Source organism: Phaethon aethereus (genome assembly GCF_964289735.1).
Source record: "Phaethon aethereus genome assembly, chromosome: Z".
Taxonomy (NCBI): Eukaryota; Metazoa; Chordata; class Aves; order Phaethontiformes; family Phaethontidae; genus Phaethon; species Phaethon aethereus.
Genome location: NC_138577.1, coordinates 37,963,483 through 37,989,552, shown reverse-complemented (window position 1 = coordinate 37,989,552; position 26,070 = coordinate 37,963,483). Strand labels below are relative to the sequence as shown.

Sequence of the window (26,070 nt, the reverse complement as noted above, 5' to 3'; positions counted from 1 at the left end):
TCTGCATTTCAGCAGGATGGAGGCACATGATGCGCAATGGCATGTTTTCACACCTGAGCTTTGCAGAGCTGTAGCAAACAAATCGGTTTGCTATTATGCCCACTACTGTCAAAAATGTGGTACTTAACCCTTTGACGTATCAGATTTTAAACTCTTCTAAATTTGAGAGGCCAGCAGTTCTGTCCTTTTCCTCTGACAGATTTTTCAACTTTTCCTGTTTGCGTCTTTGCCCCTAGTTCTTTTGTTCCATTTCTCTCTCTCTCTCCCCCCCCCGCCCCCTTTTGCCTCTCTCCCCTCCCTCCACCATCTTCTTTCTTTACAGCTGCCCCACTGCTTTCCTTCATCCTTTCCTTCCTTTGCTGTCAGGTGTTCTGCTTCTCTCCACATATTTTTACTCCCTTGAAGTTTTACAAGGGACTGGGATGGCTTTGCAACTCCTCCTTGTACTGACTAAGCACTTGAACAGTCATCACTTTCTCATAAGCAGTGATTTCCCAAAGCATGTCAAGTATTTAAGATTTAGGAAAAAGGAACAACCTGGCATAGGCCCAAAGTCTCATTTGACTTCAAAAGCTGTGCCTGACCAAAACCTCCAGAAAGCGTCAGAAAAATCACAGAAGTGGCGATTTCATTTTGGGAGAATTATTTAGAAGGTCTGTTCTTCTCATCTGCTGGGATTCCCTTCAACAGTATTGAATTTGGATGCTGACACTAATGGAGAATTTACAGAGCTACTGGAGTTATATGTTTCTTTTAGTAGCATTTAATGGTATTACTATCTAATAACTATTAGATACTCTCCTCCATGGCAATTAGGTGAGTGAGATGCCTTCTGAGTTATCAGTTTTGCCAGTCTTCTAGGAAGCATCTGCTTTTCATCTTTGTAGCCCTTATTGAATGGGGCCGTTGTTTCAGAAAAAGGAAGAAATTTTTAAATGAGGTGAAGAGTATTAACATATATGCTTACAACTGAAAGGTGTATTTTAAACTGCTATACCAACCGGCTTGAATGATAATTTGGAAAAGTAATACATCCGTATGAATGTATGGATACCTGCCAATAATGGCCTCCAAAGGTTTCAATGCAGTGCTTATACAGATGAGACCTCCTTTCTGCTATTTAGTCAAAAACGTGTCTGAACTTGCTTGTTTATCCCCGCTGTCATGCATGCCCTCTGATGCTGCAATGTTTCTCCAGCTCCTCAGCACTGATCCTCAGTTACCCTTCTGTCCACGTCTAGCAGTTGTTACTACTGCCTGCCACCACACCTGATTTTTTTTTTTCCCCCCCAGTCAGCCCAAATGACCCAGCACGGTCATTTCTCCTAAATAGGAGGAAACAGCTTTCAAGAAAGGCCTCTGCTGTCCCTCCCTGTCTAATGACCTCCTCCTTCCCTCTAAAGCCTGCCTCCTGGGAACCATCCGCACTCTCTGCTCCCTCATCTTGTCCTCCTGCTCCCTGCTCAAAGATGTCCCCACCTCGCACCCTGCTGCTCGTCACTAGCCCTACGGCTACCTGGCCGTGACCAGCCTGCCCTGCGCCCCTGGGAAGGGTGGGAGCAGCTCTGGGGAGGCTGCCAGGAGGTCTGTGGTTCGATGTCCGGGGGCAGAAGCATTTGAGAAAGAGGAGACGCCCTTTGCGTGGCCTCTGCCTGCACTGTGGCCCATGGCTCCCCTCGCCTCATGTTCCCCTGCCTGCTGGCACAAGGTAAATCTCGGGCTTTCTCAAAACGTCAGGAAACAGCAGAGGTTGTTTGGGGTCGGGGAAATGGGACAAGAGTGGAAGAAGAGCACAGACAGCAAGAGTCTTGATGCAGCTTTTTGGACTTCTCTCCCAAGTCCTGCCCTCTCCTAATTTGAGAATTTCTGCTTTATAGAGTTAATTCTCAGGCTCTCTTCCTAGCTGTTAATGGTGGTTGAAGGGTAGAGGAATGGAGGAGAAGCTACATTAAGTCACTCAGGAAGTCAGTGGGATGGGAGTAGAAACAACATCTTCTTACAGTCGTGTGAGGGCCTGTTGCTCATCTTCACATTTGGCTTCAGAATGCCTTTGTTCTTCCAGCCGCTGCAATCAGTAGGTGAAACTTTAAACGAGGATAAACGCAGTCTCCCAGTTTCTGCTTTGAGGACAGAGCCTTGTCTTCCCTGCTAGACTGAATTTTTTGTGTCATGCGTTACTGGGGCGTCTGACGGTACAAGACAACCCCTTGGTCCTGGGCTGCTGGGAGATACCTGGGCTGCTTTTATACAAACTTACTGAAGCGCTAGAAGCGATGCGGCCGAACATGCATGAAGCGCTGCTCGGGCTCCTCTGTCTTGCGAAGCTGTGCAGGAGAGTTTTAGGAGTCACTGCATGGTGTTCACTCCGCTGTGCAGCACGGACATGACTGGCCCCCTTCCTGCCGCGGGCTGAGCCAGGCAATGAATCAGTGTTTTTATTTCTGAGGAGTCTACTGAGACCATGCTGAAGGCCACTGCCACCTTCTTACGTAGTTTGGTCTTTGCTTAGGAAAACCGGGATTATTCTCTGTACTTGGCTTTCTCACACGTTTAAAAATAGTGCTGATACATACACTTTAAAAAATAGGTGGGAGGGGGAAAAGGTATTAAATGTAATTAATTTAGAACATCTTGATAACTGAACAAACCATGTTCGTTCTTACAAAGGCGGGAAAAAGTAGGTCTAACTTAAGCAGGTAGGTCCTTTGTGACAATGTACTTCACTAATCACTGCTTAGGTACAGTCTAGCATTGAAAAAAAGCTAAAACTCAGAAGTGCTTTTTCCTTCTGTTTTATGTGGGTTTTTTTCAATTTGAAAGGGATTTACATTTATTTAAAGACATTTTTCTAAATTTTGCTTTGAATACAAATCATGTCATACAGCTTTGCCAAAATAAACTTGGCAGCTTACATTTTCTTTCCTTTTTTTTTTGAGTGTTGGCATGTAATGAATATTAATGGAGCATCACTTCCTGGTTTTTGGCATGATACTTTCTTCATGTAAATACTGCTTTTTGAAATACCAAGAGCCAGTGTGCAGTTCAAAGTGTTCAATTCAATTTAGATGAATTGATAAAGAATGTCCATTTGACTCCCTTCTTAGCTACTTGGTACATCTTGTTCCTCTGTGTCTGCATTTAAACTCCTGAAGTCAAACTCCTTTTTGAGGATTTCACAGCAGCAAGCACATTGTCGGCAATCAAATAATAATAGGGAGAAGTGAATCAGTCTGGATAAAGTGGAACTGACCTGAATTTGATCCTTAAACTCAAACTAACCACAACTATTATGGGGTTTTAAAATTTTTTGGTTTTAGACATTACTATCACACACCTCTGCACCATCTGGCTTTTCCTAGGAGTAGAAATAGACTTATCAACATACTGTAACAGAGTCTGGTTTTGTGGTGTGTCTGGCAGAGTTGTTACCCGAAAACTCTGGAAATCTCACCAGAAGGGCGGCTTTTATGCAATTTCCAGACCAGTTTTCACACCGAAGAGGATTAGGTGGTAAGCAGAGTGGAGAAAGAGTTTGTGCTTGTGGTTGCATCTCGGTTTTACACATCACTAATTTGTGCTAGGCTAAATGATGCTTTTAATTATGACCTCTCTCACAAAAATGACAGGAAAGTCTCCCATTTGTCTCATCGTGACTTGAACTTTTCATCATGGAAATCTGCTGGCCGTAATGAGGTGACACATGAGTTTCTTGGAGCTGAATTTAGTTCTCTCTGTATGTGCATGCTTATTTTATGGTAGTGTTGTCCATCACGTGGGCCCTGAGGTCTAGACGGAGGAACCCATTCCATCTGGCCTGTGCCTTTGTCCCACAGGAGAAAAAGACTGCAGTTACGGGCTGAATATGCTGATTTAACTTTTCCTGCAGACAGACAGGCATTTACTGTGCAGCTGCTGATGACATGCGTGGATGTGGAGGTAGATGAAAACAGGGGCTTCAGGGAACGGCGTTTGCAACGGTGAGGGTGGCAGAAAGAGCCTGCCTGGGAGCTCTCATCAGAGATGCTGCTGAATTTGTCTGGGGAGGAAGGACACCGAGGAGCAGCTATAGCGATGCCTGTGTATAAGGAGTACCATTGATACCTGCTATGATTACCACAGGTTTAAGTGTGCTTGTGCAGTCCTACTGACATAAGAGAATCAAAATGTAAACTGAGAGTGGAATTTGATCCCATCTGTTAGATAGTTAGGCTGATAGCTTTGCACTTCAGTCTCTTGGGCTGATACATTTGAAGTATGTTAGACAGCAGATACAGTTTAGAAACTGCATCCCCATATAATAATCCTCTCAATTTTATTACTTGGGGGAAGGGAGATTGTTACTGACAGACTTTCAGGTTGCTGTGTTAGGCTGTTTTTCATAAAGCTGTTAAAAAAAACTATGACAGGCTCATTCTGCCTTCAGCGCAACAGGACAACACTCCTATTGATTGCAATGGGAAGAGGCTCTGGGCCAGTGTTTTGCACACACCGAGCCGTTTCACTTTCTACCAGCCTAGTAGAAAGGTCTGCTTTTTCCACAAATGTGCACAGTATATGTGTTTGCTGCAAAACATTTACATATTAAACGGTGACCAAGTAAGTTTTGTCCTGTAATAAACTGCTGAGTGCTATGACAGGAATAAATACAGGGCTTAGCAGAAGCACAGCACGTACACGTAAGTATACATGCTGGATTAGAGCCTGCAGACCGGTCCTTGCATGGGGAGTGAGAGCATTCCTGTTTGCAGGGCCCGTCCTTAGCACTTCATGTACTGTGTAGCAGCAGGATTACTACAGCCAATGCTAGGCTTAGTGCGATCTAACACCAGTTTGGCAGAAGGCAAAATGAAAGAAATTTTAACCATACACTGAATATGGTATTCCTCTAGATAAAGTTGGGAGAGACCTCAGGGAAGAAGCTGAGAATACTCTAAATGCATTCAGCTGACTTCTCTGTCTATGAGGATGTGTGTTGCTTGGTTTTTAAAGGTGCTGAACACTGGCAAATCAACATTAGTTAGTGTGGAATTAGTGATTTTGCTGCACTTTCTGCAGAGTACTGAAAGTCTAAGTGCACTGGGAGTATTACTTCCCATATTCCAGCTCTAAGTTACAAGAACAGGTTGTTGCAGCAAAACTGTAACTACCATTGCGTAATCTGTCTTAGATCTGTGGCTAAACAAGACTTCAGGGTCCAGAGGTAGTATTTTAGCATGCATTTAAAGGTATAAATTCACCTAGTACTGTGAGGGAAGTGGATATTATCAAAGTCAGACCGGTGAGTGCTCCTGTCACTGAATAAAACCAAAAGCAATGGAAAATCAAAACAAAACAAAATAGTGTTATTAGGCTGCTGGTTTTCCCTTGGGTGCAGGCTAGCATCTGAGTTCTCCTTGACTGATTTTAAATAAATACATGTAGATCAAGAGAAGCTATTATAAGATAAGAGATTAGGAGAAAAACTGATTCTGTGTTTAAATGCAAGAGTTTCTGTTTGTCTATATGAATATCATTTCTGAATGGATCCCCCCGCCCCTAAATGCAAAACCAGAAGAGGGCATGTAGATCTTTCAAAACAATTTGTTAGTCATTTGGCCCACTTCAGCTACAATTGCTGTGAAGTATGCAAGACAATAGTACTAAATTCATACGGTCAGAAAAAAGACATACAGCATCTCTTGACTACCTGCTTTAAATTTGTGGCTCAGGAGTGAGTTCCTGTGACAGAAACTGTGGTGACAGGCTGGCTACAGTCCAGCACAAATGTATAAACAGCCAACAATTTGATTACGTGGAAGTCTTAATCTCAGGTCATTGTACAAATGACTGCACATTGTGTAAACCTCTAGAAATGATAGCTGCACTGAACATTTCATACCTAACAGCAACAAATATGCAGGTATAGCACAGGAGGCAATGGTATTTACAGGACTGGTGACACATGTAAAAAGCAATGCTACTGTGCGGTAAGCTTCCTACACTTTGTTGGTCTTCTCTCCAGTATTGTGCTTAAAAATTATTTTCTTGCTTACAGCTTCTTATACTTAAACGAGGTACAAAATTTTCAGGCAGCCATCAGTTAAACAAATAAACAGCAAAGAAGGAGTGGCTGTGATAGTCATAGTTCTCGTGTCTAAACTCTTGGGAAGGAAGGACAGTGGGAACATCGCTGTCATCCCAGCAAGCACGGTACTCAGCTGGACTCTACAGGTTTTGAAGTACTTCTGCATCCCTCAGTTTGAGGTTATCCATTCTCACTTCAAGTAGAAATCATTTTAAAACGTCAGCATCTCAAAACAAGGTTTGAGGCATGCATTGCAAGCCACTGGACTTCTTTACTTTTAGGTTTTGTATTAACATTAATTGTTTGTAAAAGTAGCACATGCATTCAGCATGGAGGTATACAGCCAGCATAAAATCTATTCTAGCTTCACTGTCAGCGACTTAGATTATGTTGTCTCAGGTCACACTGAGGACTATCTCCTTAAACCACAGCCACTTGGGTTCTGATTAGTTTTCTTTATTTTCTGCCCATGTGTGAAGAAATGTTACACATAATGTTATAAAAATAAGTAATAAAGAATAAGAAAGTTACTTGGCATCAAGATCCACAGAACCTGTGCATGTACTGGAGGTCCTGTACACTTTCCAAACTGAGTCCCAAATTGAAACGAACACTAAAAATTGGGAAGTGTCAAGAAATATGTAATGAGGATCACTGTCAATGATCTAGAATGGTTTTGTTAGATAAAGCCTTTATACCCAAATGTCTCACATACAATCTTTTTACACCCATTTAGTACAACTGATTTTAGGATCATAATGTTTTTAATTAAAAATAGTTAAAAATAGGCATTGTTCACTTTTGCATGTGACAATATGTAAAAGGGAGAAGTTTCTCTTCCAGGTTGATTGGAGTTTCTTTTCCTGTAAATCCTTGGGAATTAAATGAAAGTAGTAACTTAAGCCCCGTTGCTGCATATTTATTGCAAAGATATTGTTTCTCCTGTTTGGAAATGTGGCTAGATCTGGTGCCTTCTATCCAAGAAGAGTCTTAGTCTGGGATATATTTTATCTTGTTTGTCCCCACGCTGGTTCTGAAATCTAGAAATTCAGTGAAGTTTTAGCACAGCATATGCATTGGGAAATCCAGACTCAGCTATTGCATATCCGTGCCCACTCTGAGACAGACGGAAACCACTGTGACAAGGTTGTTACCTTAATTGTGATGCACAGTGGTGAAGGTAATTTCAGAGGATGAGTTTGTGTTACCTCCCGTATGCTTTCAACAGAGACTTGCTGACTAAAGCACATCCTAAGTATTGCATCAGCCAGAGCCATAAGTGATACAGCATTTATCTTCTATTCTGTGAAAATGAATTTTGTTGCTGTGAGGATTGTTTAGACTTGTAGACCTGCTGGCACACATATTTCTCACTCTCTTTCCTTCTAGCACTGTGTAGATTTCACTTTCTCATAAGAATGAGTAAGATACTTACCACACATACATGCATTAAGTGCAATGCCTTTTGTTAGTAACCCTAGTGTAGCACCCTTCCTCAGACTAATGCTCATATCGTACCTTTAACTGTGAATGAGAAGTCGTCTCTTCAAATTTAGTCAAGACTGGGTTTATTTAAAAAAAAAAAAAAGTGAAGAAGTGATTCCAACAGTCATTAACAACTCACTTTTTGATGAAAGAATAATTTAATTGCTAAAAGCAGCAATTCTCTGGAGAAGAGAGTTACATCTGTGAGAGAGCTAGTGCCCAGCCATGAGGGAAATGAAAATTTTCAACCCACGTAAAATTTCAAGGGTTCTAATAATGCCTCCATGGGAAGCACATCTCAAGGTTTTACAAGAGAGGACTTCCCCATCACTGTTTTTACAGTTCTCATTCTGCCATTGATTCCCCATTGGTGATGGTGAGTAATCATTGACACTTTGATTTACACCGTTTCCTCAAAATATCAACTTTTTGTGCTTGGAGAATGAGGGCTGGGGGTCTGGTGACTTTAACTGTGGCTGTTTTGAGCTGTGATGCTATTCCATAGTAAGGGAAACTTGTAAATGTTTCATATTGTTCTCCAACCAACATGCCAAACAAGAGCTGGTAACAGAGACAGGCAGATTTTGTTTCTACCAAGCTGGGTGTTGCAAACTGGTGAATATACAGCATTTGATTCAAAGAGGTGCTAGGTAGGTGTAAACTATATTGACAAATCAGTTTTAAAATTAATTGCTAAATATATGGCTTGCTCTTCTGGCAATTTTCAAGATGTGCCTGTTTACAGGAACTTCAGAAACTGGAATGCTGGTATGATTTTTTGTGTGTTGTGCTTAGAGGATGCAGTTATTTATTTATTGAATTGTGTGAGAATTATTTTTTCTATCTTTAAAGACATAGTATGGCTATGAGTATATCTAAACAATGAGCATGCAAGTATTTGCAGAGTCAAGTGGTGTGGTGGATAGGCATTGAAAAAACCACAGTGTAGACCATAAAAGACCTGGAAATACGTTTTGTTTTGTTTTGTTTTGTTTTGCAGGCCCTTCTTTGTCTTGTACTTAGTTCTTTTTTTAGTTAACATATAACTCTGTCTTGTTATGATTATATTAAAGATAAATATTGTCCCTATGTGTGATGATGGCAGTAGATCTTACTTTGATTTCACACCCCCCCTTGGATTAAATTAAATCTGTCTTTGTGTACACTTCAAACATGTTCTGCCAGACACAGCATGTCCTATCTTAGCTGAGTTGGACATTGTATGTTGTAAATCTATGCAATTGAAACAGTGCTTTTAAATATGTGTTATAATGATTTAATGAGACGTAAATTTGAAGATCAAAACTATTTAAATTTGAAGGTTGTGCAGAGGAAGAGGCCTGGGAGAACAAAAATCTTTTTCTGAGCTAATACATGACATTGTAGGATGGAAACTCCAGCTTTGTACCAGTAGGGGCAGGTTTATACTGTACACTGGGAAAAAAACAAACCACTTGAATAAAAAGAACAAGCTGATAAAGCTTGTGCTTCAGTTTATAAAAGCAAATAAATATATGTATATTGTATTATGTATATTTGTGTTCTTGAGTATAGCTAAAGGACAACTTCCCATGAAATAATGCATTCCTTTAGAATTGCTGTAGATTTTCATAATTTTTTTAAACATTCCTATTGTAACCTACATCAAAAGGGCAGCTATGGTTCTTGTGTCTGACTATACATATGCATTATAAAAAAGTGAGTCTACTGTAATTACCAGTTTGCAGAGCGAATTCCTGCAGGGTTTGTACTCTCCCCATTAGTAAAAGAGATAAGTTGAAATGTATTAAAATTTCACTGTACAACTGGGAGTTTTTGTTCACAGTAAATGTGGTAATGTTTCTTCATTGCTTGACTGTTTGTGTTTAAATTTAGGCAGTGTGCCCAACAGGGACAAAATTATAGGATAAAGCTATGTATAAAAGAAAATCCTTCTGAGAAAACCAATAACATTTTTTTTCCCCATTTTTTTCTCTTTTCTTTCTTTCTTTCTCTCTCTCTCTCTTAATAAGTGGTTATATATATAATCATACTCCATTCTGGCCAAGGAAAAAACATTTTATCTATTTCACACTTACTGGAATTTTTCTGTCTAATACATAACCTGAAGGGATAGGGTATACGTTAAAACCTTTGTGCAAAAATTCCACGTCTTTGTTTTTGGGAAGTGTTGAGGGAGCAAAGTTTAAAAGATACATGAATAAAAGAAATATGTGTTTAGTGAACAACATTATCTAATGAAGAGAAAAATTTTCACCTGTTAATCTGGCTTTTGGGGAGGGGTGTGCGCAGGGAAAGGTTGTGTGGTCTGCTTGTTCTTACTTGCTTACAGGGACAGTTTTGTGTCTGACAGAGTTGGCCACTGAAGGAACAGTGCAGGACTGAATATCTAATTTAAATAAGAAGTTACTGCTTTAGGTTAAAACTTAAAAACATGGTACACAGTACAGTATGTTAATGAGATAGAAAAGATTATTTTCTTTTTAGAAAATAATCAAACTCTTCTAATAAATTTTAATTTATTGCACTTATTTTAGGAAAAATAAAATCCTTCATTAGAACTTTGTCATGTAACTTTTATAGAACTCACATTTATCTTCACAGGCTAAAATGCAGTACAGTGCAGTCTAAGTCCATGTATTTTTTTGGCCAAATTGAAAGCCCATCCTTTAGAATCCAGAAAGCAGTAACATCTGAGAAAGTAAAGAAAAGCTTGAAAAGTGAAGTCTTCCTGAAGAGCAGATTAAACAATAAAAAATGTGTTTGTGATATCTTTAAAGGAGAATTCCTGGATAAATGGACAGAAAGGAATAGCTATTCCAGGAGTCCTGCTGCATTTTACTTTGTTTAAATCAGCTTTTGCTTATTCTTTCGACAGAGCAGAAGAAGGTGGAAACCAAAAAAATCTAACTACTGATTTTGCCAACAAAATCTTATGTGGACATCTACATTTTTCTTATAAGATTTCTTATTTATCTGTTAAAGGTGGTATTTTTGCATATTTACATGTTTTCACTTGTATTTTTTACTGGACAGACTGGACGAGACCCAACAAAACTAGGCTTGAGAACATGAGTTATTTATCTGTTGACCTTTAAGACTTAAACATTCTCATATTCTGATCAATTTTTGTAGACACAATACTTGAAGAATAAATATTTGATTTAATAAGTTTAAAACATTCTTTTGAACCATTCATAATTGTTGTCTTTTGTGGATTACTGACCCATTGTGTTGATTATTTTGTTCCACATGCATGCTACATTTGCAGGCTCAATGTCTTTTTTAAGATACCACAGGAAAAATTCCCATTTGGGGTGTGCTTTATTTCGTTTTAATTTTTGCATCACAAGTTTCAAAAGTTATTGCTTTACATACTTTCTTCTAAAAACATTTGTTGTAAGGAAATGGAAGTCTGTAGTGAATAGCAAGTCTGATACCACAGTATGGGGATCCTGGTATACTTTATCTTATGTAGTTGCCAGCAGAGATTTTTTTTCCCCCCCCTACAGAGGTGTCAGTAAGGTTTATAGAAAGAAAAACGGTTGTACTTTTATTAGCGATGGCTAAATAAATTTTTTCAGTTTGGAGAATGTTTTTCTTTTTTAGTATAAAAGCAATAATGTTGAGTGCAAGGATGGTGTAGAAATAGTAAACCATTCAGTTCAGAAACAGGGAATGATTGGTCCAGGGTAGGCAGGGCAGTAAAACCAGTGGAAGCAACTTGCCTCCTGTGCTCTCTAAAGGAGACCATAGTTGTGCTTACTTGAGGTGAGGAGCTGGGTGGAGCTAGCAAAGTTAATCTCTAGAATTAACATTCTAGAGGGATACAAGAGGATATGTGAGGCTTTTTCCAGGTGTGTCCATCAGTCTTGTTGGGTACCTATTCGGCACTGGGTGTTGCCTTGACAAAGTGTGTGGCTGAACTCCAGTGACTGACAGTGTTGGTCTCATAACGTGAATCTGGTTTTCATCTATAAGAACAAAGTCTGCATTTGCTAACATGCTCTCAGGCACAGGGAATCTCATTCTTAAATCAACCATGTGTTTTTCTTCAAATTTTAAGCAAAGCAGCACTTGTCAGTCTTAATTTTTTCAGTGCAAACAATTTTGCCTTTGATGCCTGGGAACCTCAGGCTAGTTTTACATGGTATAGAAAAATAGGGTGATACTGTACCTACAGTCTTTGTAGAATATCCTGTTGGCAGCACTGTGAGTGGAGTGTGTGGAATCAGGATGAACATGGCCTACAGAAAGTTCCGGGAAAATAACAAAGCTATTCTGTGTTATATTTGTTTTCTCTAGAAAAGTCTAGGTAGCATTCCTTCACACAGGTTTCCACCTTTGAAAGTATCTAAAGTAGATCTGAAGAGTGACTCCTAACATAAATGCAACATTAAAAATGACATTTTATTCTTTTTTCTTCTCTTCTTATTCCCCATTCATTCACCAGCTCTTTCTCAAGAAGAGTTGAAAATGGTTTTCTGAAATGCTTAAAGGCTAGGTTGTTCTTATTCCAGGAAAAGCTGTTTTATCCTATTAACAGCTTTCTCTCGTTAGCATCTTTCCCTTCATATTGCATTAGTAACTGTTTTCTTGAATGCCACAGAGAAATATAACGATGTTAGTACCTTTCAAATTGTATTACTGAAAATAAATACTAATAACAATACTAATATAGTGTGATGTGAAATTGATAATAAAATGAACTCAGAAGAACAACTCAGAAGATATTTGGGTATCTGTGAATGGGGGAGAGAGCAGAAACCTCATTGCACTGCATGGATACTTAAGACCATTCAAATGCAAAGTGTATTCTCCCTTACTGTTTTTTGATCTGGGCAGTGCATTGTTAGGCTATAGATATTGAAGTTAAAAATCATCATCTTTAAAAAACTTCATCAATTAAGGTTATTTTCTCTAGGTGATTCCTGTGTTTAAAATTATTCCTTTACCAATGACAAACCAACCTAAAGTTGTTTAATTTAAAAAAGTCTGTTAAAATTTTTGTGCTATCAGAAGAGATAGTAATGCTTCATGCTTCTGCCTTACCTTCTGTCCTCATACTTCACCATGCTGCGTGAGCAGTTCGTTAGTCTCATCTCTGAAAATGGTACATAATATCATTACCTGTTTTTTACAGACTGGGCAGTTAGAAATAGAGTGGTTAAGTGACTGAACCAGTGCCATGCAGTGCGTCTGTGGGAGTGGCAGACCCAGGATCAGAATCAAGGTAGTCTTTCTGTCCAGTGTGTTGGCTGCAGAAATACCCATATAAAACTTGTAGGTGAGTTCAAAAATTGCCATTTTTGTACGAGAATTACATGATGGAGACATTCCATCTCTCTGCAGAGACAGAAATACTTCTGCATGTACTTCTACTTCATTCTGTAGAAAGTACAGCAAGCACTTCCACCCCAGTTTTTCTTCTTTCTTAGAATTGAAAATATACTTTTGAAATTAACTTCGGAAAGGTGTGGTGATTTCTATCTATCTGGCTTTTCTAATTTTATTGGAGATTTTTTTCTCCTTTTTTCTGTGTGTTTCCTTCGGAAGGAATGCTTTAATTTGAAATGAACTTTACAATCTCATGCACTGTGATTTTTCTGTAATCCAAATGAGTATGGGTTCAGCAATTAAACATTCTGAAGCACAGAGAGATGCTGTAGACAACTGCAAAGGGAGGGAGGGGAGCAGGGGCAGACTGGGCCATTTTTGTTCTTGAAAAACAAATTTTCTTTTTTATTTATGCTCACAGACTTAAATGATAAGTGAAGTGTACCCAAGCTCTGACTTTTAGTGATTGCTGCCTAACATTTTAGGTACAATTATCTGCCAACAATGATTAGAAATGTATCTGGTGGCCCACAACGTCTGTAGTTTTTTTCTAAGTCTTGTCAAATATGTGAACAATTCAATAAGGACACAAGTTTGTGGTTTCAAACACAAAAGGTTGTCCTAAAGTCTAGCTCAAAGTTGAAGAGCTGCATATTTTTTATTGCCCATATCCAATCCTTGGTGATCTCCTCACTTAGGTATCATAGAATCATAGAATGGTTTGGGTTGGAAGGGACCTTAAAGATCATCTAGTTCCAACCCCTCTGCTATGGGCAAGAACGCCTTCCACTAGACCAGGTTGCTCAAAGTCCCGTGCAACCTGGCCTTGAACACTTTGAGTAGTATGGCTGTCTATAAATTGCGAAAAATTCCTGTGCTAGTTTTGGCTGGGATAGAGTTAATTTTCGTCACAGTAGTTGGCGTGGTGCTATGTTTTGGATTTGTGCTGAAAACAACGTTCATAACACACCAATGTTTTAATTATTGCTGAGCAGTGCTTGCACAGCATTAAGGCCTTCTCTGTTTCTCACACTGCTCCCCCAGCGAGTCATCTGGGGGTGCACAACAAGTTGGGCAGGGAAACAGCAGGGACAGCTGATCCCAACTGACCAAAGGGACATTCCAGACCATATGACAACATGCTCAGCAATAAAAGCTGGGGAAAGAAGAAGGGGGGGCACACAGTAAGAGTGGTGGCGTTCGTCTTCCCAAGTCACCATTAATGCGCAGTGAAGCCCTGCTTCCCTGGAGATGGCTGAACCCCTGCCTGCCCATGGGAAGTGGTGAATGAATCCCTTGTTTTGCTTTGCTTGTCTGCGTGGCTTTTGCTTTACCTATTAAACTGTCTTTATAAAACCCATGAGTTTTCTTACTTTTACCATTCCGATTCTCTCTCTCATCCCACCAGGGAGGAGTGAGAGAGTGGCTGGGTGATGCTTCATTGCCGGCTGGGGTTAAACCATGACAATTCCCTATAATACCAAGCTTACTATAGGCAGGTCACATTGTGCATTTCCTAAATGTCAGTATGCAAATGATCCTCCTTTTGGTGTTAATTTAAAACAAACTGTTGTGCTCCTGATTTGCCAGCTCATAAAGATCGCATATCATTTCACTGGGAACATTTTGCCGTTTACACAGCAGAATTTATGCTTATATTGACAAGAGAGAAAGAAATTTATTGGAATTCCTGAAATAGTAGAGAAGTGACATATTTTCTAAGAGATGTTTACAAAGCATGTAATATGTGCTCTAAAAAAGAAAAAAAACCCTACAGCCTAAAACTGTAGTATGGTACAATCCTGCACTGAGCAGTAGTGTTGATTTATATAAACTGATTTTATCTTCTTCACTTTATAACCAAGAAACAGTAAGGAAAAATTAATGGCAGAGAAGACTTTCCATTAAAACAATGTTGGAATACTTGCAGGACTTACCTGTTGTCTGCTGCTTCATATCTTTTCTTGTCATGAGTCAACATACAGCAACAGAAGAGTGGATCTCAGTGTTCCTCATTAACCTCTTGCTCGTTAACTTTGAACAATTGTTTTGATGTGCCATCATGTCTCAAGACGAGCTACTGTATGTCTTTAAATTATTCTCCCAATGACAGTGTTACTTGCTTTCACTAAAATACTAGTTCAAAATTAGGTATTGAGTGTTTATAATATAGAATTGAAACTGTTTGACAGTGGAAAGAAAAGGCTCTATTTGACATATTGTGTTTGGGTTTTTCTTAAAGTTGTGAGATAAGCTGCAAAAAATGCTTTTTGCATTTACTTTTCCAATACTTCCCATCATTTCACCCAAATATTTCATTTATTGACATACACCATCAGCACTTTTATTGTTTTTAAAATCATAAACAAGATCATTTATTCTGTCAATTAAATATGGAAAGTTCTTGCCCTTATTACTAAAATGCGTAGAACTTGTAAATTACCACATTATGCAAAATCTTATTTTTAAGTATACCTGTGTGTATATGTGTGTGTTTAAAAACCCTGGCTTCGTTACTAAGGAACACATTAGAGCAGAGTACATACTTGTGTAGAGTCTTACTGATGTTATTGCAGCTGTAAGGAACTGCCCTTATGCACCAGTTTGCTGGTTTGAACTCTCACTAGAAAGATTTCACAAACGCTGGATCAAATCATCAAGCCTTGTGCTCCTGGTTGGTAACAGTGGATTTAGATTGTGTGAGCTCCATAAGATAAACGTATGGTACGTGCTTTAGACAGGTAGATGGAACTTCCGTGCAAAGAGAGTGAGTATAGTTGACGCCGTTATGTATTCAGTTGCACAGATTCCTTATATCATAGATGGCTTGATAAGAGACATTTCTTAAATACCTTTTTGTGCATGAGAGAGATGAGGCAAGGACATTAAGAGCAAGGATCTGTTAAACGCTGCTTACTGTATGGAAGGTCATAGCTGAGACTTCAGTAAGATACTGCTTAACCTCACAGGACTCTTGGAGCCTCATCACAAGTTACATTAAGAATTTTTCTTAGATCTGCTATTAAAATTTAGGATAAAGGAAGTTGCAAAACTTACCTATCTCTCCAGAATGCTGCATCATTTTAAACTGCCTCCATCTTTTGTGGTCACTTGTAAGAACTCCCCAGGAGGAATCATATCTCTTCTTTATGTGTTCTTCTCCTTCTCCCACACTGTGATCCCTTTCATGGTAGGTTATTGCTTCTTATCTCTTGGAAGCTCTGCAAAACAGCCAGACAGATTGATTTTCCATTACTGCTATAGGCTGTTCCTATTAATATATGAATAATATTTACTTGTTAGATATAATTAAATCACCCAAACTATGTTAAATGAATATCCTTGGTCTGAGGGAAACCCACAGATGTCAGGTCTAACATCTTTTAATGTTAGCTGTACAAACTTACTCAGAGGTGTACTAGACCACATGCTTTAACACTAGGCAAAGTTCCCTTCTTTCTGCATTACACTCTACAGGAAGAACATCTCAAAGAAAGCAGCAAGATATTTCTGAATGTTTCTGTGTCAATTATAAAACCATTAATTTATTCTTGTATATGTGTGTTGTATTACCTTGTGTTAAACCTTAATAGCATTGCTTTAGGATTTAAGGAATCAGCTATGTCAACTATTTCAAATGATTCTACTGAAACCCCGTCCATTTCCTCCACATGTCCTCAAGCGCCACTGTAATTTGGTAGAAATGCAAGGCGTATTATGTTAGGAGCTCAGTGGAAGCGATGTATAAAACTGTCTGAGAACTCCTGTTCTCTGAAGACCATTGACTTGGTAGAACATAATGGCACTTTTCAAGAAGCTGTAGAAAACGCATGTTTTGTTGCTAACTTAAGGGCCTTAACCTGCAAATTCTCATCTAAATACACGGTTGCCTATCAGCTGGTACAGGGGGGGCCTGTATCTGCTGATTTTACTGTTCCTCTCACTATGAAAGGTCATTGGTTTCTTTTCCTTTGCTCTTGTTTTCTTTCTGGCTTTCTTGGAAGAGTTGCTGAGGAAAACCTTAGGAAAAATTTCTGTTTCTTTCCCTACAACATAGCGTAGTACACAGAGTCCCAATACATAAACTTTTTAGCAATATGTTGTCAAGGCAGAATTACAGTCTATGACTTCTGGAATGCCTAGCAGTACTCTTTCAGAAGCATTTTCTGGCAAAAGTTTAGCATTGCTACACTGTTGGATTTTTATATCTACTTTTTAGCAGGTTTGAACAATAGCTACGATATTTAGCTGCTGCAAACTCACCCAGGATCTTTTTATTATCCCTACTCCCCACCTCTTTCAAATTAAGCAGTAACAGATGTCCAAGCACAGTTATACCAATCCACGCTGCTGCCTGCGAGCATACCAGCTACTGTACTTTTATCCCCTCTTAAAATGCTGCCACTGGGGAATGAAGGGGCTGCATTAAAGCTTTGTATTCTTAGGTGAATCTACGCCACATCCATCTCTTATTGCTGTTCTGGGTCATTCCTGAGCCTCCTGAACAAACTGTCAGTACCTTGTATGCCTAAGGTAAATGCTATTGAAAACCAGTTGAAAGATACTGTTAATAATTCAGATGCCCGTCCTTGCAAGGCTCAGTGCATATGTTGGTTGCATTGTGAAGGTCTTTAAAGACAATGCTTTCTTTTGTGTTAATGAACGTTAATATTCCATCTGTGTGTGTAGGGACACACACTATTCCTGGCATCTTGAATCCTCCTCCACCAAGTTATGCTGGTTTCATGTTGGTTATTGTAGTGATCTGAGGTATTTACAGTGATTCTGGATTAACTGAGTAAAGTGAAAAATGCATCTTTGAAATAAAGAATCAATTCTACTTGAGATTTTCAATAGCCTCCGTCACTATAGAGTGCCTCACAATTTATGTTGCATTTAGCCTGATAACACTATACTATCATTGTGTCTGGTTATTGCTTAGGGAATGTAGGCATGAGGCTAACAAACTGGACCAAGATCATGCTAGAATGTGAATTAGAATATTAATTTTTCCAGTCCCAAGTGAGCATCTTGCAGCTTGAAGGGTTATCTTCATCACTCAGAAGTATGTATAGGATTCTTAGTGATGGGATGGGAAACTGCTGAAACCAGATTAGAACCTGCAGAAAAAAGTGGCCAAGTAAGGCCAAGCTGAATGTTTTGGCCATGCTACTTATGTTTTGAGTTTCTCATGCCAATCTGTATTACTTTATAAAAATGCATAGCTCTTTCTGAAGACTTTTGAGATTTAGTTACTTGAGGAACAAGCTGACATTTTCACATTTCTGAAAATTTTTCATGAATTTTTGGGGAGTATGTATAAAAGATAGTAATCTTATTAATTAGTTAATCTCCTTCAAAACTTTACACAATCAAGACTCTCTTTAACTCAGGGAAGAGAAAAAGAAACATGAAATCTCTAAACTTTTTTCCCTCCATCTTATAATTTATAATGGCTAAATGGCTCATTTTTGAATGTGTGTAATAAATTCAGCACTCTTAGGCTGAAACATTGTATTTCAGGTTCAAGCTGAATCCAATTTTTACAGGCAACTTGTTAACCTCTAGGCCAATAATAGGTAGGGTTGTAATGGAAATGCTGATGAGCCTTAATAAAGCAACTCTACCAAATGACACAGTTTCATCTAGTATATGTACATACACTATATTACCCCTATTATACATACTGTAAGTGACACATGAACAAGGCAAAACAATATAAAATACAACAAAAGTGTGTCACATTGGTGCAGAGCTTTAAAAAACATGGTGAATGTGAGAAAACCTTTTATGGTAAAATAAGAATAGCATTTTGTAAGTCATTCTTCTTGCACTACAATTAATTACTGAGTTCATTAATTAATGAACATATTAGAGAAAGAACACCATTACTGACTGGTGGAGACCTGATGTATTACTGAGTCAATAAACTATTGAACATGAAACAGGACCTTTCAGGAGAATTTTTTTCGCATAACCCACAAACACATATATTATTCTTGCATGGTCAGCACTTCTTTGGTACCCTTATATTTCATATTACTAATTCTTTTAATCACGTATACATACAGCAGTGTTTTATAACCTAGCTAATGAGTAATTGGACAGGTGACATTGGAACTGAGGCCCTGAAGTGTCAAGCATAGTAGAGCAGGATATTTTTTTCCCCACTAGGTTTTTGAGAGTTAAAAATAATAAAAGCACAGATAGGAGGGAGAAAGGACTCTTGTACCAGAAATTTGTTGGAGAAATACAAATTTTAAGTGGATCCATGAGCTATAAATGGCTTTAAATTGCTGTCTGATACAGATAAGTAAAGGGATAAAACATTTAAAATAACTCTGAACCTTTTTCATTGTCAGCAACCAAGGAGTTTAGCTTGGCCAAGGTAAAGTTGAATGTAATTTTCTTTAAGTAAGTATAGTTAAGGTAATTCTTTTTTGGTATGGGAGAGTGTGTGTGTGTGCGGATGTTAATTGTTTGGAAAAAGGAAGAGCCTTCATAATGCTTCCATATCTCAGTGGCCAGAGGTACCATGCACCCTTCCCCCGCCTTAGGCCCCAAGTAATCATTGATTGCATCTAAATCTATAGAGAGATCTTTTCCTGGCAGCTCTGGTAGTTACAGTAGATTGTTAATCTATGAATGATCAGAATAAGGTTCTCTGTCTCAGAAATCTCCATGCAAATTAAGTCTAAATGCATGCCATAAATTTATTAGTAGCAGTTTGAAGTGCACAGGTCATTGTCTATATATTTAAAAACATATGTCTGTTACACATTAAAACAAGTCTCATTCAATTTATATTCACTTTTCTGTGGACGTAGCTAGCCCCTGTCAAAGTAAACCTGTGTAATTTTAAAAGTGATTTTAAAAAGGGAGATGAGCTATTAATAAGGTGTATTATTTAAGCAAATTTTAGATCTCTGCATAAGACTGGAGTTTTCGCATCACTGCTTTGAAATAGTTTCATCTTTTGCAAAACGGTGAAACATATGTTTGACTAATAGGGAATGTTAAGAGGTAAAGGGTTATGCCTAGATATTGGAGAAAGTGATGGATGCAAAGGAAAGTTACAGGATGTTTTATGAACCAGTCCTATTCCTGTTCCTTGATCATCTTATCTTGTTTTGGGAATACATCAAATCCATAACTCCTTTCTGTAGCAGAGTTATATCTTATGTGAACCCCAAAAAGGAAACTTGAGAATAACCTTTGGAAATCATGGGGGAAAGGGAAAGAGATCTGTAATTTTCCTTTTTGTATGTTTTTGTTTCCTCATTTTACTCTTGGTTTTAATCAAGCTGATATGCTGTTATGGTAAGATATCACTAGCGACATTTTCCTTTGGGCACTTGATGCAAAACCAGGAAATGTGTGGAACACCTACAGAATCCTCATCCTACTTTTTTTTTTTTCCCTAAAGGAAATAGAGCAATTCTTTTAAAGATTTCAGGAATGTATTCATCTCCATGGGACAACAGACTGTGTTATTACTGAATAAGCATTTTGGTTGTCATTGCTCAGGGATACAGATACATGTTTTTGAAAGAAAATTAATCTCTACTTAAGAATCGAGCATGCTTTGAATGTTAGAAGGCTAGGTTTTACTGTACCCTTCTAGCCCTCACAACAGATTTGTACAAGGAGGCAGGCAGACACTAATAATGTGTTTTCTGTTTCTTTTTTCAGGCCATCCGCTGTACACTGGTAAATTGCACATGTGAATGTTTTCAGCCAGGGAAGATTAACCTGAGAACCTGTGATCAGTGTAAACATGGCTGGGTAGCACATGGTAAGAAATGTCTGTTCCAGGCTTGTCTTTTCTATTCTGTCCATCTTTCATAGTGTCTTTGAATACCAAGAGCTGGAGTGATAAAGACAGCAGTAGAAAGAGAGAGGGAGAGCAACCTGTGTCACTACACAGTAATATATACAGCCTGCCTAGAAATACCCTAACACCACCAGTCTGATAGCCGGTTGCAGATTTATTATATATTAGATTTTCTAGCGACACATCTTATTTTCGCTCCTTTTAATTCCCAAAAAGATATCTTCAGTCACAATATAAACAGATTCACATTTCTTGGAACGGATCGCTGAACATCGCAAGATTTCTATAGTTCAGGCATGCTTCAGGCTTTGTGTAGAATCAGCATCAGAGGGTTTGCAGATCCACAGATAGGGAAGACTTGTCTAGCTCTTTTCCAGGATGTCCTCCTGTTGAGTAAGAAGAATTATGAGTCTAGGACTTAGATTCTGGCATATGGGCATCTCACATTTTCTTTTTAACCAGTACATCTTAGAAGATCAGTGTGAACAGATTTTCCTGATAAATTCTTCCCTGTGAGGTGGTTGAATTCAAAATCAGAATACATGACAGTAATCTGAGATTACCACAGTGTATATAATAGAAATGTCCCTGTTTTACAAATCCAGAAAATTGAAAGGTGAATGTGGTGATCAGGGATACACCACCTGCTCCTGGACCTGAGTGCTTAACATTCCAAACAGAAAACTATATATTACTAGAAAGTGTTTGTTTTACTACTGCACCAAGTGAAGAATGCTCTGATTTATTTTTTTTAGTACACTTTGTGTACATTCATCTGGAGTATTTACATTTTACAGCAGAGTGAGACAAGTCAGATGTATGTTTCATACACATACTCAAAGCACAGGCTTATAAATTACTTCCCGGAGACTATGATGCATCTGCTTCAATTCTTGATCTTAGTTGTTTTCCAGGATTTTGAGGGCAGCATTCAGGAGACTGATTAATTCATTGCACTGTAGTGCCTGGATTTCGGAATGACTGAATCAGATTGCAGTTCAGAAGTGATTTTCTTTAACCATTAGCACTGTACTTTCACAAGTTGTTCCTTGAATACAAATAGTATTTCCTGCTGCTTTAATTAAAGGGTTTTCTTCTGATTTTTATTAATGAATTTCAACTCAGCTCCTTGACACATGATGTAGTGCTTTACTGAATGTAATTATCAAAGAATAGGTGTTTCCAACAGGAAGTACTTATTCAGTTCTGATAACCTAGAAACATAATTAACTGAACAGATCAAAAATAGCTTAGAACTGCAGTCTTCTCATGCTGTACTTGACTAATCTGTGCAGAGTTAATTCATGTTAATAACTGCCATTTAAAATGTTTGAATTCTTGGAGTGAGAAGGAAAGGGCATACAGCCACCACAGTATTATTGCGCTTAGCTGGCCTGTTTGTTTTTTTTCCTGCTTCCATTGTCTTTCTCATGTTTCTCCTCGCTCACCTAAAACGAGCTGCACACATCTTGAAAGGAAAGGTTTCCTGCAAGTTCAATTTCTTCTGTCTGGAGTTGCCAAAAGTAGGATTGTCAATATATGAACAGATACATCAGAGGAGTTCTTTTGTGGCAAGATAAATGTTTCTGTTGGCAAAAGTTCAATTTATCGAGTTTTGACCCTGCACCCCTGTGCTACAGTGGTAATCCTACCATCAGTGTTGTTAAGGCTGTAGCCAAAAGCTGCGTAGAGCGTAGCAGCATTCTCTAGTACTGCTGTGCATAATGGAGAACGGGTTATTTCTGGTGTGAATCTTTGGATATTTTAAGGGATTTGGTTAACTAGACTGTTTTGTTTTCAGCTGAAGCCTGGCTTTCATATCGTCAGCTTGGGTGGAGATTTATTTTCAAAAATACAAAAGAAATGGTTTAAATTGGATAAGACACTTCCTACGCCTCAAGCAGGCAATCAGATAACAGTTTTATGTTTTTCATTCTGTTTTTGTTAAATGGTTAAGATACTTTGTATAGTGCATATGGTAAAAAATAAAATCTTATTAAAATCTTAATAGTTGATTTTTTTTAAACCATAATTTAGTTTAACACAGGCAATTGCTGTTTTGTGGCATTTAAATAATGTAGGAGTAAGATGACAACAAAAAATTAAGACTTTCTTGAGCACTTGAATTGGTTTATTCTTCTGATATTTTTGTTATATTAAAAGTACCATACTATACTATGAAGATGGTCATGACATTTTACTAGCTTTAGTACAAAAATAACTTACTCAAACTTTATAGGAAATAATGAAAAAAACTCACTTTATTTACCACCCAATTCCCCTAGCAGAAGTATCTTATCCTATGAGGAAAGAATTATCAAGTCCAGAGTTAAAAGATGTTGATTTAATTGACTTTGCATTTTGCCTCGTATGCTTGTCATTGATGTCAGAATAACAACTACTATACTGCCAGCAGAAATACTCTTATTATGCCTAGTCCAACAGATCAAAAGACCCAATGCAGTATCAATGGGAAATACAATCTACTCTCTTTCAAAACCGTTTTGCTCTAACAAGGTGTGCTGAGGTGACATATGTCATAGTGGACTAAAGCTATTATTTATTACATTCATTCTATTTATTTTAGTTTCAGTATCTCGGAGTTTGCAGAAATTAAAATAAAACACAGTATAAAAATATTATTAAGTTTGTCTGAAATCATTCTCACCCTGTTTCAAAGAGAGTCAGAAAGTTAGAAATACTAGTTCTCTGTCTTGCCTTCAAACTGATCACTGGTAAACTCATAGTGCAGCAGCATGTTTTTCAGATGTTTTTGGTATACTGTGCATTCTTGGACTAGCTGAATTTCGCACTGTTCAATCTGCTTTAGGAACTGAAGTATCCTGTAAATATTTTTGCTGTCTTCCTTGCTTTTTTTTTGCTCAGAGAAAGCTGATCCTTAGTCCTCTAGTCATCTGATGTCTTCTCATCTGCATCATGCCAGTCGTCAGCGCTCCGGGGTGGGCTCTTTATTCAAGTAGGCTTTAGTACCTCTCTGAGGTATGATGAGGCCACATATGGCCCTACCTCTGGTCCAAGACTTGTCCAGGCCTCTTCTCTAGTCACTTTGAGATAAAGGTCTTTTCAGTTTTAATGAAAATGACATTAACTAGTAGGTTTTAGCACATAGGGCAAATCCATTACTCTTTTTCAATTTAAAAGCTACCACCCTGAACACTCATGCTCAGAAACTTGCCATGTGGGTTACACTTTCACCTTATGAAAGAAGTTTGCTGCTGCCAGATTTTACATAATGCAGGTACTAGCTTGCTGTAAATGAGACTAACAATGAAAACAAGAACCTCAACTAGAAAATGGAGAATGCTCTGTCATAAAGTCAGAGGCATGACATAACTGTGACTTCGATATTCAGAATGGTTGAGTTTTCTGAATTTCTAAATGGTAGTTCATGAAATTTTCATGTAAAAGAAACATGACGTGAGAACAAAAGAAAGGAAGGACAAATGTAAATAAATAAAGAAAAGAAAAAGAAGAATGATGTGGAAATTTTAGAAATTGCATCTCCCCCTTATCCTGAAGTTGCTGAAAGGACTTGGTCGAGGAAGAAGGTTTAGATTTTAAATGTGAGCTGCATGGGATTGAGGCGGGAAGGAAGAGGAGTGCTATGTTGAAATAAAAATCAACAGGGTTTCTATATTTGTTTCAGTCCAAACCTGTAAGTGAAAGAAATCCAGGTTTGCAAAGTCAAAAATCATCTCTAACAAAGCAAAACGAAACCACGTCATGGATCTTAGACGCTCTCTAAAAGCTGGCAGAACTGCCATGTTGTTCTTTACTTAAAAATGGAGATAGTAAAGAATAAATACTAAAAAAGGAAAGGAGAAATTTAATCTTGTTATTAGAGTTTGCTTGTAATTATAAAAAATAATCACAATTTTAGCATACCTAACATACTTGTTTCTTTCTATTCAGTTTATTCATTTAAAATGCTTTAAAATTAATTGAGAACATTGTAGATGTATTTTTTTCAGTTACATAGGGATTTTTAGCAAAGTAATTATCTGCAATTCATTGATAACAAAGGCTAGCTCTTCATGACTTTTAAAGTAAAACTCTTTTAGATCTAGCCTGGCTTTTCCTGTCTTTTACTGAAAAAATAATTTTAATCCATCTGTTATAACTTCCTTTTGACCCCGAAGGCTAAGGCATATTTTTCATTACTCAGTTGCTTCCAGGAGCCTTACCTAATTAACATTCACTACTGGTAAACACTTTTTTAAGTCCCCCCTTCTGCCTATGCCAACCCTTTTTGCTTCCATTCAGCAGCAATTCCCAAAGCGGCCAATGCAACACAGAGAAGATGCACTATGTTATCTTGTGGGTACACTGACCCAGTAACTGGTTTTAAAGCCTGCCACATTGGTAGGAATGATGTGTTGTAGTGTCTGCTGTGGGCTACTCTGAGATCGCCCTTAATGCAAGTCAAGCTGAGGTAAAAGCAAATGAGAATATCCAAGCATTAGGGCATCCAAGACAAATAATATTGTTTCAGAGGTTTATAAGACACAAGTGACTAAAAGGATATAAGCTTAGTTGCCCCAACAACAAACAAAAAGCCTTTCTTTTCCATCCTTGTATTTATCTGATACTTACATAACCATATGGCCAAGGGTTTAGTCCTCATGCAAATTTGATATCCTCAGGTGTCAAATAAGGTTTTCCCTGGGGCTAAACCTTACATATGTTCACACTCACACCTCCTTGGATTTCCCTAGGGATCCATTCAGATTAAAATCTTTTTTCTCTTCTTCCTGGCCACCCTGAGGACATTGAAACACAATCGGGAAGAGGTTAGACCTTTCTCCCTCTCCCCAACTTTATTGGCTCATGGGCCTGGGTTTGAATATGCCAATGATGTCCCTTGGATGTGGTCAGCTAAGGACTGCTCCAGTGCCTGATAAGCTCTAACCAGACCATGGCGCATTCTGAAGCATGGTGCCCTTTTTTTCTGGGTTGGGCTATATTCACATTTCAAAGTGAAGACCTTTCTCACCGTGAACGCTTTATTGCCTGAAAAACTTTTAGTTTACTAATCTCACTTTGTACTCTCAGAGAACTGGCATTAATACCATCAGATACACACTGGCAACTCTAAAATACATATAAGGCCACTTTATAGCTATGACCTCCCTTGAGTAGCTATAAAATGACCAGAGAGGTTTAGACTACAGGTATTTCAAAAGTGCAAGATATTGTTATTTGGTGCCCATTGTTATTGAATTTACGTTTTACAGAGAACGCTTCATCCCATTTAGCACACCCAATACCACAGGATAAAATGCTAGGAGATACTTTGGACAATGATGTCTTGCCTTCTTTTCTTAAGGAG

General features: G+C 38.2%; 1 protein-coding gene across 1 annotated transcript in view; it reads left to right on the top strand.

The window, feature by feature from the left end:
* The window catches only part of BNC2 (basonuclin zinc finger protein 2), a gene marked incomplete at its 5' end in the record, with an annotated part of 234,756 nt that overhangs the window by 98,853 nt on the left and 109,833 nt on the right, over positions 1-26,070 (top strand). The window contains 1 exon segment of the mRNA XM_082012945.1: positions 20,579-20,681. Coding sequence (XP_081869071.1) covers positions 20,579-20,681 — 103 coding nt within the window.